Source organism: Magallana gigas, chromosome 1, assembly GCF_963853765.1.
Source record: "Magallana gigas chromosome 1, xbMagGiga1.1, whole genome shotgun sequence".
NCBI lineage: Eukaryota > Metazoa > Mollusca > Bivalvia > Ostreida > Ostreidae > Magallana > Magallana gigas.
This window is the reverse complement of record NC_088853.1, coordinates 60,325,721-60,342,264: the sequence shown is the minus strand read 5'-3', so window position 1 is coordinate 60,342,264 and position 16,544 is coordinate 60,325,721. Positions and strand designations below refer to the sequence as shown.

The 16,544-nt window shown below is 32.4% G+C and overlaps 1 protein-coding gene across 1 annotated transcript; it reads left to right on the top strand.

Moving 5' to 3' along the window:
* The first annotated feature begins 7,848 nt into the window (after nt 1-7,848).
* On the top strand, nt 7,849-16,398 carry LOC105329201 (fucolectin). The gene is made up of 5 exons (XM_034461302.2): nt 7,849-7,945; nt 11,483-11,537; nt 12,486-12,599; nt 15,526-15,753; nt 16,097-16,398. The coding sequence occupies exons 1-5, from the start codon at nt 7,919-7,921 to the stop codon at nt 16,303-16,305; spliced, it is 633 nt and encodes a 210-aa protein (XP_034317193.2). The 5' UTR covers nt 7,849-7,918; the 3' UTR covers nt 16,306-16,398.
* The last annotated feature ends 146 nt before the right edge of the window (nt 16,399-16,544 follow it).

Genomic DNA, 16,544 nt, shown 5'->3' with positions numbered 1-16,544 from the left:
TACACGATTACAGTATCTGTCAAACGATGGTCTATCCTTATTAAGCAGGTCAGAAGTTTACAAAAAAACTGTATTTCTTGTTCCCGAAATTTTCAGAATTATTTACTAGATAACGCAACTGCATCGTCGGGAAAAGGAGCTAATGTTTTAAACATTTTGTAAACCAAAAAATACTTTAATAAATTTTCTACATATTTTAATTTGATACTAAAAAGACGGTCTATATGTTTTGATGAATTTTATTGCTCAGGTGAGCGATCAAGCCCCTGGATATCTTGTTTTAATATTGTGGTCTCAATTGGACGATGTTTTTATTGAATTAAATTAAATTAAAAATTGTTTGACAATTTTTTAATTTATTCTTTTTTCTTATTCATGATAAATGATGTATATACTGTTGTCAATTTCTCTGATTTGATGAAGCACGTTGATTTTATTGATACCAACAATTTAAATTTAGATCTATTGATACAACCAGTCCAAATTAACGGATCTGCTTTTTCAGCTGTGTTGGTAATGGAGATATTCCCCATAACTGTTACGAAGAAACGAATCCACATGCTCCATTCCCTCACTGCTGTCCCCGTAGAGTTTGTAAGGGAGACGCTGATTTTAACCAAACCAAGAGTGGAATCTTAGGCAAATAGTATTCTTTATTTTAAGCGGAATAAAAAATTAAAATATCAACAGTTAAGTAATGTTATATATATCCTTGTTTATTTTTTGTTGCCTTGTTTTTTTTAACTCTCCTCAAGTGAGCTTTTCTGATCAAAATTTTTCCGTTGTCTGTCGGCGTTGTCGTTGTTGTACACTTTTCACATTTTCATCTTCTCTAGAAACACTGGGCACACTTGGCACAAAACATCACTGAGTGAAGAAGATTCAAGTTTTTTCAAATGAAAGGTCACGCTCTCTTTAAAGGGAAGATAATTTGGCATTATTGAAAATTGTTGGTATTTTTCAAAAATCTTGTTCTCAAAAACTATTAGGCAAGAACTCTGCATGTGAATCAAAATTAGTGCACACGACTCTGCACGTGAACCAGAAAAATAAACCACACGACTCTGCATGTGAATCAATTACACACGACTCTGAATGTGAAGCAGACAAATAGTACACACGACTCTGCGTGTGAACCAGTAAAATAGTACACATGACTCTGCATATGGAAAGAGAAAAAACATGACAGTGGCTCTGCATAAGACTAAGCATGTGCATATTTAAATTAACTTGAAACAATTAACTTTCTAGAAAAATTAAATAAAATAACAATTTTCTCTCTAGAAAATTAAATAAAATAACCATGAGGTTGCACATTTTTTCATTTTACAGGACTTTGTTTTTGACTCAACAGCTTTAACTATGAACATTCTTTATACACCTACATTGTGCCAGCTAATTGTAAATTTTATGCATATGCCTGTGAAAATATTGAACACTATGAATGCAATTTAGCTCATAGAATAATAAAAATATGTCAGACTGCTTATCTTGATTGTTGAAGAACAGCTATTATAATGTTGAGAAGGTATTTTTTGAAAAACAGCTATTATAATGTTGTGAAGGTATTTTTTCATGTAGCGAAAACCAAATTCAATATGGACCCCATCTCTCCCCAGGTAGGTCAGGTCCGCCCAGAAACCACAATGAGACCAAAAATGAATTCCCTGAAGCTTTTCAGTCTCTGACTTGAGCTGCTTGTTCAAAGTCACAACGTCATCATTGAAGGATGTCCGAGAGGCCCATGGTTGACGTCTAAGTAGCTGCCCTATGATAACTGTAGGGATACCAACCCCCTCCTTGAGGTATTCCGCATATGACAAAATGTCAGTAGTCACTTTTCGTGGATCCGCATGGCACAAGGCATTTTCACCTAACTGAAAGAAACACACAGCGAGAGGTTTGAGGAAATTCAGAAATTCCGTAGATCGTGAGAATCGTTCGAAAGTAAGACCTCCCTTCGCTTGGAAGTATACGTTGAAAAATTCCTGGTCGAGTTTTAGGTTATGTAATATAATATCACTAGCCGAATATTCCTGTAAACGGCGAATGAACGAATGCCCAATTATACAAACATTTATCACCATTGTCTGGACGGAGCCTGCCTGAGGGGAAATTACAGCTGAGTTAAAATGACGTAGTCAAAACATCGCGCGACTAAACGCCGCGCTCTGATTGGCTATAGTAGACAAAAAAGAAGATCAGCTAAATACTCAAAAATTAGAATTACAATTATAATATGACTAGGCTATTATTTTTGGTACTGGCATAAACATAATATATCACAATTTGCATAAATGCTATTATTTACAATAATGCTGTAAAACTGCTCTCAATCCATCATTAAAATATTTTAGTCCTTTACCTCCTGAAAATTGTGAGGACAGTTTCCGGTCTGCTTTTGTTCATGGAGTGCGTAATTTACAAACTCTACCCTGCAACTGGTCTGTAAAAATTAAAATCAAAATACATACTATTACCGTAAACGGAGTTTTAATGTCAACTGATATAGATACAAACATATATAAACAAACTATAGATACAAAGCTCTATACTACAAAGGCTACAGTGATAAATCTATGGGTTTTCCTCGAAAGATGACGATAAAAAGATACAACATTTGAAAAGGGTGGATTGGGATCACAACTACGATTTCCACATAATTATCCATGTAGGAAACTCATGACCAGTTGTGCGAGTAAGCGTTAAGTATTAGTACATGTATGAGATACTGGCTGTTGAGTTTCGACAACAGTAATTATCATACATGTAATATGCCACTTCCAAACGGCGCCACTGTCTAATAGTACTTTCAGTACTTTGATCATTCAAGGAAGTATTAAAAATATATCATGCTTTTGACCATTCTAAAACAAAAATGACATTAAAAAACATGAGACTCATTTTTCTCATTTCGCATATAGATATATTTTTATAAAATCCATTGACCAGTTTATATAAACTTATGTCCCTAAATACGCTCATGTATTAACATGGTTTTTAAATAAATGTGCGGCGGAGCTAAAAAAGAAGTCCACGGATAAATATTGTACACAGTGTATCCCTAAAATAAACAAGTCATGACCTATATCTCTCGTGTGGTTGTTTCTCCTTGGTTAAACAACGGACACTATAATAGAGCAGGGGCTACATTAAAGATAAGTACATGCATTCTAAATAGAACCATTCAACAATATATATTTTTTGCCAATGTACTGGGGGCTGCATTAAATATATTCTATATGCAAAGAAGAAATATACTGCCCGAGTTAAAACTAATATTTTTATTAAGTTATTAATATTTAGTTTAGCTGAGATTTACAACTAATTTGCTCAAGGATATAAAAACGTATTTTAATCCTGTAAGCCTGATTTATCTTAACCATTTTGTAATGTGAAACTCAATCTGCAACGTTGCAGAATCTTTTAAATTCTTAAATTTTAGCAACGTTTATATTTAATTATTATATTCCGCTGTTTTGTATCAGAAAGCAAGAATATAAATTACAAGCACTGAACTTTAGTTTTATTTTGAAAACTTTTAGAAAAATAAGAAAGATTTTAAAACTTGCAAAATATCACGTGATTAAATGTGAAATTAAATTTCTGACGTTGAATGAAGAATATACACAATTTAATCCTTATGACTGTAAAACACTAATATTATATTGATGTATGCCGTAATGTAATGTTTATACGAACTACATTGAAACAATACCAGGACCCTTTTATCTTTTATTCAAAGTTGTATTTCTTTTTAATCTACATGTACATGCTCAGATCAGAATTTACACGGCTACAAAGATATTAATACATCATAGAAAAATGCACAACATAAAAAAAAAATAAAACATAATCAAAGTTTAATTTAATAAACATAAATAAAAACAACAATTAATTGGCAAACATATGTAAATGTACTGAAGAATAAAGAAGTAAGCAGAATAATAATTAAAGCAAAACGTAGACTTATGGCGGTAATTTCCTTCCATAATTTTCATCCTAAAGAAAATTTAATTGAAATTTAATCTAATCTTAATCTCACTCACATACTAACTAAATGAAAATATCTTTTAACACTTAAAGTTTGTATATTTCTTATTCACCCAAAAGGTGATGTAAAATAGGTCCCCGAGTATTTTGGCAGGAGAAATAATTTTCGAATTTTCTCTTGATAATGCATATACCTTCCCCGCAGAAAAAAAAATAACGTTGGAGATATAAATTATTGTTTATGTTAGAGATTCATAGTTTATCTTTAATTTCTACGTATTTAGCCCCGCCGCATACTTGAAAGTCTTTAAAATTCACGAGTGCTTTTAGTTACAATTTTTTGTCAAAATAAATTATGCAAAATGAGAAAACTGTGATTCAATGCTTACGTATAACTTCTGAAAAAATTCAAAGTCGAATTAGTCTTTTATATTGTAAAATGCTGTTGTTTACAAGTGCAAACTTTTTAACCTTTCATATTGATATTCGTCTCTGCCATTAATACTGTTAACAAAATTTTATTCGAGAAATTATAGCGGGGCTCACGAGTGCTTCATTTTCGCTAATATTTCTCGCCTTGGACTAGTATTTCCAAAATAGTTTAAATTAAAAAAAAAACGCGTAAATAAGGCTTGGTTCACGTGTTCGACGTGATTCTATATACCATTTAACTTCATTTTTTTTAGAATGCTTTATATGTAAGATGTAGTTTCATACATTGATTAAGATTTGGCGATACATAATTCCACGTGATATGTAAACAGGTATTGTCTGGTCGGCATAATTCATTCATATATATATATATATATATATATATATATATATATATATATATATATATATATATATATATATATATATATATATATATCGTGTATTGTACCTAGGTCCGTCAATTCTATTCAAACATATTAATTGATAGGAAAAATTCACAAACCAGAATATAATTCACTGACACAATGTGTACAAAAGCATCAATATTGCGTCCATTGTCAATCGTGACAGTTAACAAAAAAAATTAAACATATCAACACTAATCAGGATGTTTACAATTGTTCTCTCTGGTTTAAAATGAACTAAATAATCATAAGTTTATGAACGCCATCATTTCCGAATTCATTAAAATGTATTTTTTATAACTAATAGCCTGGGTTTTTGTAGTTTTGTTTATTTATGAATCTTATACCTGTAATTTAGATTCCCTGATTAGCTCATAAAGTGTTTACGCTAGCGTACTTTGAATACTAACTAAATAAAAATATCTTTTAACACTTAAAGTTTGTATATTTCTTATTCACCCAAAAGTGATGTAAAATACGTCCCCGAGTATTTTTGGCAGGAGAAATAATTTTCGAATTTTCTCTTGATAATGCATATACAATGTACCTTCCCCGCAGAAAAAAGATAACGTGGGAGATATAAATTATTGTTTATGTTGATGATTCACTGTTCACATTAAATTTCTACGTATTTAGCCCCGCTGCATACTTGAAAGCCTTTAAAATTCACGAGTGCTTTTAGTTACAATTTTTTGACAAAATAAATTATGCAAAATGAGAAAAATGTGATTCAATGCTTACGTATAACATCTGAAAAAATTCAAAGTCGAATTGGTCTTTTATATTGAAAAAAGCTGTTGTTTACTAGTGCAAACTTTTTAACCTTTCATATTGATACTCGTCTCTGCCAAACATACTGTTAACAAATTTTATTTGCCTGCGAGAAATTATAGCGGGGCTCAATAGTGCTTCATTGTTGTTAATTTTAAAAAAACCGTGTAAATAAGGCTTGGTTCACGTGTTCGACGTGATTCTATATGCCATTTAACTTCATTTTTTAGAATGCTTTATATGTAAGATGTAGTTTCATACATTGATTAAGATTTGGCGATAAATAATGCCACGTCATATGTAAACAGGCATTGGCTGGTCGGCATAATTCATTCCATTGTACCTAGGTCCGTCCATTCTATTTAAATATATTAACTGAAAGGACAACGTCACAAACCAGAATTGAATTCACTGACACAATGTGTACAAAAGCATCAATATTGCGTCCATTGTCAATTGTTACAGTTAATAAACAAAATTAAACATATCAACACTAATAAGGATGTTTACATTTGTTCGCTCTGGTTTCAAATAATCTAAATAATCATATGTTTATGAACACCATCATTTCCGAATTCATTAAAATATATTTTTTTTACTAATAGCTTTGGTTTTTGTAGTTTTGTTTATTTATGAATCTAATATACATGTAATTTAGATTCCCTGGTTAGCTTTTAAAGTGTTTACGCTAACGTACTTTGAAGAGTGTAATGTCAATGATAATGGTACGGGTGCAGATTATATGAACTATATGACCACAACGTCTCTTAAAGATAACTGAAGGAATACATATTTTACACGGATCAAGAAGTTTGGGGGATACAGACACCCCAGGTCCGCCCTTGAAAATTCAAACTTATTGAAATTATTGACAGTAGGCCTCGGACTCCCCCTCTCCTGGCAAACAAAATCATAAATTTTCTATCGACCGCCTCCACCCTACCCTCGTAAAAACCTTCTTGACATATGCATACACATATGAGAGCGAAAAACATCACATAAAGTACTATTTTTCGTAAAATGGAGTTATAATTGAAGCGAACACACCGCTGCCTGGCGTTATTAGCACCGTGCGATATTCACTGTTCATTAACAACTTTATTTTGGACTTTAGTTTTTAAATTCAACATCCATTTTTTAATATTTTCTCAATAATTAATTTTATCAAAGTTATTAAATGAATTAGTGATTGACACGTTGCGAACTCTATATGTGATTTCAAAGAGACAGAGTATAACAACATTGTGCAAATATCTGTGTCTCATGTCTTGGACATCAAAGACTCATTGAGTTTATTTAATTTTTTTTATATCTGTGATTCTTTCACCCAGCTTACTTAATGTCAATGTCAATTTTTACTCATGTAAAATTGTCAGACGAATGGCCAAGGCTTGCAGCCGTATTCCAGACTAAAAACTGGCTCACCCAAAGTCTGGAATACGGCGGCCAGCCTCAGGCAGTCGTCCAGCTCATCCAGAGTCTGACTTCGTCTGTTTAATTGTTAATTCATGAGACTGTTGCCATCGTTAAGACTCGTCTAATAAATTCGGAATCCTGCATCAATAGGCTTCTGTTTCTCGGGAATTGCATGTTGGTGGATCTTTAGGGAATACGGCACATCTATCCTTTGTTTTTATCTACGGTCCATAGCGCGCCTCAACATTATACCTTGTAAGCTGTACGCCAACATTTTCTCACACCGTTTGTACTGCACACGACATATGCAGTTCCAGAAGAATGTCCTAGCACCGTACGAATCCACGCGGTCACATTTTAATGCGGCATTAGATCAACACGACTTGCATTCCTTTTAAATGGGCTTCATAGTTTGCGAGATGGAATTCACATTTACACGTGTAATAATGTAGTTGCGAACCTGTATGAATATTTTTTTAAAGTAAGAATTTACATAGGTAGAAGAAAACAACATAAAAAAAGGCACACCATTAACAATAAAGAAGATTCAAAATGAAATCTGATAAGCATGGATATGAAAACAGTAAAATTGCAACCAATAGTAAAGGAACTTAATCATAAAGGAGTAAGCAGAATACATATAAAAGTAAAAGCAAGAAACATATAATTTTTGTGGTAATTCTCTTCCATAAGTGCAAACGTTTAGTGCAATGTATCTTTTTGCCTTAAGATCTAATCCTTTAGTTAAAAAAAAAATTCGTGTTTGTAATCATAATTTACATTCGATTGAAACAAAATTATCTGCCTGGAAGGGGGAAAAAAATTGGTAAAAACTTCTTATATAAATGAGCTACTGACAAGGTGAATTCACTTGCGCCAAGCTTGTAAAAAGACCAACCATGGAGAAGGTGTTTTGCTTAATGACGGTAAAATATTTTTATTACTCTGTTGTTATTATTAGAATAAGTTAGTGAATATGTTAGATAGAACAATATCATTGCGTTTTACAAATTTACTAAGAATACTTTAAAGGCAATCAAATGGAGATTTCTTAATTTATCATTTGAATCGGGCTCAGATTTTTTTTTCTAATGTTTTATAACTTAACTTGTTTCTAAAACTTCGCTGGTTTTTTTTTTGGTTGTTTGTTGTTGTTGTTGTTTTAAATTTTATTGAAAAAAATTCTTTTTAGATTTGACTATGTTGCACGTTTTCTGTATGTTACACACTTTAAGGGGGGGGGGGGTCAATGATCGTTGCCAATTTTAAAATGTATTAGTATCCTTTAAAGTTAAAGTAGCGTTACATAAAAAATAAAGAAAAGTACCCAAATAAAAAAATAAACTACATAGATTTTTCATTACAATTTTTTAGTTTATAGCTAAACAATTGATATTAATAAATTGTAGGAAGAGCTGATGGTTAATTTATTGACCCTCCAACCTTCTTAAATAATTCTATAGGTGTAAAAAATATATCTACAAAAAGTTTCTTTTTTCAAAATAGGTTTTGAATAGGTCATAAGTCTTACTGATAACAGGATACATTTTCATATTTAAGTAAGCTGCTTGGTCCGGTTTTTTTGTAATTACAGTATCAAATTTTTTTTTTATACAAATCATTTATCTTAGAAAGTTATGGACTATCTCCTATTTACACCAGCAGAATCAGTCTCCTTTCAAAGTTAAAAATATTCAAAGTAAAAAAAAAAATTTCTCTTTGGGCAAACGAAAAAACAAACCAAAATGCATCACGGGAATGTTTAGAAAAGGAAACAGCTTGGTTTCGTCCCCCAAATGATTAGGGTTATTCAACCCGCATGATATGCATCGATTGTAAAGTAAGCAGACTTTGGAAATATTAGCGAACAAAACGTACACGTGTTTATTTGTAGTTTGTCTGATCATTTCGACCTTTATTTAAAGCGATGTCAAATTCGTAAGACAACCATACCCGTCTCGTCGTCAGGCGTGAAATTTAACATGAGGCGAAATAACGCGGTACCTTTTAATGTCGTTTGTTTTGTTAGCAAATTTTGTACGTATTTTTCTTCATTGAAATTTTGCATAATCGACAAGTAAAACTACTGCAATGTCTATTATTATACATATACTAAGCATAGCCATAGTTTAAAAGCATGCATACAATTTGATATAAAATCGGACCCAGCAGCTTTAAATGTTACATAGGCTTAGCTTTAAACTTAAAACGTATAAAAGAAAATTATTGACAAAATTCTATAAATCTTACTTGTATTCTTATTCTGCGTGTTTTGCTATCATTAAATACCCTTACGCGTTTGGCATTTTATTAATTCCATATCTATGCTTATCAAATTTCTCTATTACAATCGTGAATTCGATTGCGCAACCATATAGCGCTTTCGGTGTAGCAAAATACAAGTTCTGTGAGTTAATAGTGCATTATTACGTCAGACGCTACAATTGCTGATCACTAACCATCAATATATGGATAAGAAATATGAAAAACACATAATAAACTTTTAACATGCAATTATACCTTAATATGCAGACTTAAACGATACACAGGACATCTTTTTACCATCTAATTTCATGTAAAATGCATGCGCGATTTGAAAACGAAATCGGGGGGGGGGGGGGGGGGGGGGGGGATGTCACAGTTTTTTGTGAACAGGACTGTGTACCCCCTTTTATTTCCTCATTAAGAAAATGTTTATACTGGTAACGAGTGTTAACAAAAATGCCGCCTAGTCGGGAATATCTGTTAATTTTGATTCGAAATGTTAATATGAGTAAGTTAGAGACAAATAATGATGTTTTTATTCATAAATTAATAATAAAGTAAAAAGACGGGGTTGTTGGGGTAGATGCATGCTCCTGTCAACAAGTATCTGTGGAACATGTAGATGAATAGGACATAAAAGGAAATTAAATCTAAATTAAAAAGGCCGGGGTAATGCTAAATAGTAGCTTGTCCTGTCCACTGGTATTTGAAGACATTACCACATGTATGGACCACTTTCTAGCTTTCATTAGGCTACCTGAACAATAAAATACTTCCTTTGGTAATTCATGCGGGATATGAATGACATTGCAGAAAAAAATTAATCGGCGTTAATGAAATTCACTGTTGTAGGTTGTACTCAATCATCGATAATGTTTCAATCATTACAATAGTAAACGATCTAAGCTATCCACAATAATCAGGATGTGATATATTTATTCATTCCTGTTTTAAAAGTATGTATATCGCTATGGATTTGCAATTTTATAGGGGTTGTTTTTATATTTTTCGGGATATTATATCTTTTGAATTGAGTAATGTACTTGGTATCCTTCAAAGTGAGGCTTATTGTAGTTTTGTTTATTTATTCATCATAGAAGGTGTTTAAGCTACCGTAATTTCAAAACTTCTGTGTTATTTATTCTGATACGAGTGCTTATTATGATAACTAAAAGAAAGCAATGACTCTCAAATATATCCGAATGAATATACATTATGCCCTGATCTAAAAAGGAGGGGAAAAGTAAGGATACAGACACATGGCTCAGCTTCTCAATATTCCAGTTATTAAATTACTGACAATGACCTTGGAATCCCCCCTTCTCCCACTGGTAAACAAAATTTTGAGGTATACCCCGAATCTCTTTACCCTACCCTCGGAAAAATTTCCTTGATCTGCGCAAACATGTACACATATCAGTGCCAGATGTCCCGGAGTGAAACATCTCGCATTTATATATGTATAAAAAAAGAACGCAGAACTGATTGTGGCACAAAAACTGCCGCTGACGTTATAGTGCGGCATCAAATAATCAAAACTTATATTCTCTTCGTTCAATGCGATTCTTGGTTTGCGTGATCAAATTCATGGATATATTAAAAAACGGTATTATTAATAAATGAAGTAAGAGTTTACACTGATAAAAAGAGAATAATGCAACATAAAAATTAGCACAGTTTAAAGAATAAAAAAAGTCAAAATGAAAGTTGATAAGCTGCATCAGACATGTATGTATATCTTTTCAAAAAATAAAAAACCTGGGGTATGTATTGTTTCGTAGTTTAAAAAGTAAAAGAACAATAAAACCAGCTTTGTTGAGCTTAATTAAAGATGAGGGTTTTACTAAATATTTTTGAAAGTTGGAGTCATCATTATTGCATACTTTTGTATCAAGAATCGGAAGGAAAGCCTCCTCGACAGGTCTGTCTATAGCTATAGTACTAAGATGACTGTAAAGACATGGTAGCCTATTGATTATAGAACTTTTAAATCTTGTTTATGTTGTCAATTCAACTAGTTTCATTTAGCATAAACATTACATTAAGATTCTATCAGATATCAAAGTATATATAAATCATCTGAAAAAATACTAAAGGCACGCATTGATTGGTTAATGTAAAACACAGAAGGACTGTTCATTTTAAAACGAAGGGTAAACAGTAATATCTTTTAGATGTGCATTTTTTCTTAAATTCAGGTTGCTTTGATCATAGCAGTAGCTGATGCAGGACATCAAAGGAGCAAAAAACGAGGTATAATATATATATAGCTTCTGAAGATTTTAAATTAAAAGCACTTAAGCTATATTGAACGTTTTTCGTGTTTTCTTATTTAATTTTTATCTATCTATCTATATATATATATATATATATATATATATATATATATATATATATATATATATATATAATTTACATTAAAACATATATATGGTCAAACAATATGTGTTTAAGTTGCCGAAACTTTATTTATAGTAATATCAAGTCACCTGTAGCACAAAGAGTGTGAATGATAACCAAAAGAAAACTTAGCGACATGTTACTCGTGTCAGCATACCATAGTGATAAATACGTGTAGTAGATTCTCGTGCAAACGTCGTGCAGAGTGGATTTAGGATAAATAATCTGATGTCAGATATATAATGTTGCACCCTTTGGTATCTTTTTTTAGCTATACCCCAACAGATTATCTTTTATTTGATATAATTTAGGTTCTCTTGAATAGTTACCGCTAGCTATTTACTTTGTTTTCTAGCTAAATAAACTTAAATGCATGTTTGAAATGAAATAATCACAAATACTGCTGGTATATTTGATGTTGTGACAGAGTTTTCTTAACATCCCACTGCATCGAAAAAAAAACAAACGCTCATCCAAAATGTGTACATTTTTTTGTGTGTAACCTTACGGTTAACAGAAATACTAATCACATTACATTTTTATTTCTTTATTTATTTCTTTGGTCAATAATTTCCAACTTACCATCTTCTTATGTAATTTTTTCATATCGTTTGAATAACCGTAAATCGATCTCTTTTATTTTGATTTTACATAAGAATGTGTTATGCCCGTGGTCGATTAGCAGCCGTGTGTGCTTGGTAAAACGAAACAGTTGTTGAGTTAGGCATTATGCATCGTTCAATCATTTGCTGCACTCAAACCCAGTCAAAAACTGTACATTATTATTCCTTTTTATTTTAGCTATCAATCAATCTGTATCCAATCCATGTCAGAACGGAGGAACTTTCACCAACAACGACGGGTGTTTCACGTGTACGTGTGCTGATGGATGGGCAGGAGCCCTCTGTAATGAAGGTAAATTTATAGTTATTACCATCTCTCTCTGTATATAGAATTATCTTGCTATTCTTTAACTTGATTATATCCCCTCGATCTGACTTTATTTTTATCCCGTTTAGTAATGCAATTTTGAATATTTTTGTAGTAAATATCTGTGTCATTACCCCCTTTCAAAAATATGTTTTATTTACGAAAGCGTAAACAAAAATTGTATTTGCTACAATAATTGTATTTGCTATTAAATAGTATTATCTTTGAATTGATAGCATTAGCGTTGCATTTTCTCATTGTCATGATTTGATGCGAACTTTACACGCACGCGAATAAAGAAATCAGTCAATCGTGAATGCGAAAATTCAACGCTTATGCTGTGTAAGAAAATAAAACGTAGATAGCTTGCATTGTAGTTGATCATCCAATAAATTTGCTTCGAAATCGTGTAACATCAAGGACAGATGGGTGAAACAAGCCTCATCTACCGTTGTAGCAATAGACAATTGCTATTTAAAAAGAAATCATGATAACATTTCGTACAATTACTTGTATGATAACGTGATAAATGAGGCACTTGATGTCTTTTTAATAGAAAACTATAACAAGCATTGAGTGTATGAGAATGTAGAGATGATAAATGAATGAGAGAAAAATCTAAAACTTTGGATACTGTGAATTTTGTTTGCTTGATGTGTATAATACATTTTTGACATCACACTTCATGTTATTTTCAATATAATGCTAGATACCACTAGAAATCACCTTTATTTTATCTCGAGAGCATTGAGGGGGGTATGGTGTTTTGATGGGCCAACTTCAATCTTCGCACTTAGGGCGAAGATGCGAGAGTGCAAAGTTGCTAAGGCGAAGGGGCGATTGTAGTATCGCAATAGCAACTTCGCATTCTCGCCCTAAAGGACAAAGTGCGAAGGATGAAGTGGACCCAGCGGAACACCATAGGGAAGGGAAGCACAGCCGTTAGGTTATGTTAAAAATATTTCTTGCGATAATGAGATAACTCTCTGTACTATAATAATTATTATAATTATACAGAAAAATATCATATTAAAAAATATTTCAATGTCAGATAGCTGTGCCCCGAACCACCATCCATGCGGAGAAATCGTACTCTGTGTTGATACGGGCCAGATTTAGTTATAGAGCATACACAACAGGACACGGTGTTAACTGCGTATTAAAACATACATTTATCTACAACTACACATGCGCACTTGAAACAAATACAAGTATGGTAACACGTAACAATAGATTTCGACATATTACAATTAATCAACACCCTGGATAAGTTTTCATATCATGAAATAGGATACGGGTTCAGAGATGGAGAGGGAAACATAATACATGTATCATTTGATTATCATGTGTGCATATGTATCGTAGTTCCTTGTATTATTTTTTAAATTGGCAAGAAGTCCTCACCTAATAAACAAGAGGTGTTTGTGAAACACTTATGCCCCCCTCCCTTGGAACGTACACAAAGCAAATGAAGGTTAACTGCAAATATTTGGAATTTTCCTAAGTCCAAGGGGCATAACTGTCGAAAATTGCTCTATCTTACCCGAAATTAAATTTGACGTAGATATCATTTAGATAAACCTGCATACTAAATTTTATATCAATATGTGCACCCTCTGCGAAGAAAATGAGCGGAAACTGCAATAACTGGAATTTTTCTACGTCCAAGGGCCATAACTCTGTCGAAATTTGCTTGATCGTACCCAGTATCTAACTTAACCTAGACATTATCATGATAAACCTGTATACCAAATGTCATTTCAATATGTTCATCGTCTGCAATGATGCAAATAACTGGAATCTTCTACGTCCAAGGGCCATAAATCTGTCGAAAATTGCTCGATCGTAGCCAATACCGAACTGGACCTAGATATTATCATGATAAACCTGTATACCAAATTTCATTGCTATATGTTCATCCTTATTTATACTTATACTTATTTATGTCAACATGCAAATTACGTTGACATGCGAAATAAATATGTTGACATGCAACTTAGTTATGTTTAAATGCGAGATAAATATGTTGACATGCAACTCATAAGTTGTATGTCAACATAACTAAGTTGCATGTCGACATAAATATGTTGTATGCCAACATATTTATCTTGCATATTAACATAACTAAGTTGCATGTCGACATTAATTAGTTGCATGTCGACTTAAAGAAGTTGCATGCTAACACAAATAAGTTGGATGTCAACATTAATAAGTTGCATGTCGACATAAAGAAGTTGCATGTTAACATAAATAAGTTGATGTTGACATCAATAGGTAGCGTATCAAGCATCCTGGATGTCACATGTTGGCGATTTTTAAGATTTTGTATTACTCTTATTTTATTGCAATTTTGTTGCATGTCAACATAGTTATGTTGCATGTTGACAAATTATCTTGCATGTCAACATCTTAATCTTGCATTTCGACATAATTAATCGAAAAATTACTTGCACACAAGGGGCAGGGATATGCCACAATACTCCCCCTATATAATTTGAGAAAACTAAATGCTTAATTATGATGACCATGAAACTTTACTACCTACATTGTAAATTGTGAAATTTGAGATCCCTGAATATGGGGTTCAGGCCCTAAGGCAGGACCATTATGGCCATATAGCGAAAATGTAGTAATACATGTATTAGAAAATCTTGTGTATCTTCAAATCAAAGTTATATATATATATATATATATATATATATATATATATATATATATATATATATATATATATATATATATATATATGCATGGTTGTAGTGTGCAATCAGGTCCTCTTCTTAAATGGTGAAATGCATGACGCAGTGTAAATGGACTTATTTATTATAATATGCTGTACCTTTATTTGTTGGAGATAAATTAAATGCATTATCCTGTTCATATTGTTTATACTCTGCAATATTGTTGACAGCTGTTTCGGAACTTGCATCGGGTAAACCTGTCAAGCAATCAACAACGTATTACTCCTCCTCTGCCAACTTCGCAGTTGATGGCAACAAAGGTACAGACTTCTCCGTACACAAGTGTGCATGCACAAATGTTGGTGACCTATATCCCTGGTGGAGTGTGGATCTGCAGGCTGTGTATAACATCACATCTGTCAGAATAGTCAATAGAGGCAAGGACAGTTCGGGAATTGGTAAGCGTACTAAGTAACGGAATTATGAAATAATTTATTTAAAAAAATAAGAGTTTTGATTCGATACCTTTTTTTTATTTTGCTTTATCGATTTACATTTTTGATGACAAACGTAAAGGTAAAATAGCAAAAGCAATCTTCATTTGATATTTTGTATGTGTAACAAATAAAAAAAAATTGACAAGTATAAATTAGTCTGAAATATTTTCCGATGTGACCTCATTCATATCTTAAGAAATCAAAGATTCATATTAGAAAAAAAAATGAAATTAAAAATAGATGCAGTTATTTTAACATTTAGTTTTCAATTTCACGTAAAGATCTGTTGTATGACTTTTATTAGATGTGGCAGCCCGGTTGCGTTATGTTAACGTCACTGTAGGGCAGACAGAATCAGATGCCAACACTCCGTGTGGTTTCTTTGCTGGTCCCGGTACTTTGTCACAGCTGGTCGTCATCGACTGTCCGACATTACCACAGGGAAGATTCGTAAAGATCTCTGCCGAAACAGAGTATCTCACACTTTGTGAAGTTGAAGTGTTTGGATTTTAAGGCTTCTTAAGATCACTGCTGTTGTTTACCTTCAACGTTACCGTATATCGCTAAATTGTAATGATAATCAAATTAAAGCATATTATGAAATCATGTTGTTTATCAGAATTATTACCGACCACAAATTAATCGTGGATGTTATTTATTAACATCCTGCTTATTGTAGAATCCAATGTACACAATTTGAAACCGATCACAATAGAGAAAACATACAAGATGCCGTCAATGTAACGTGAGGC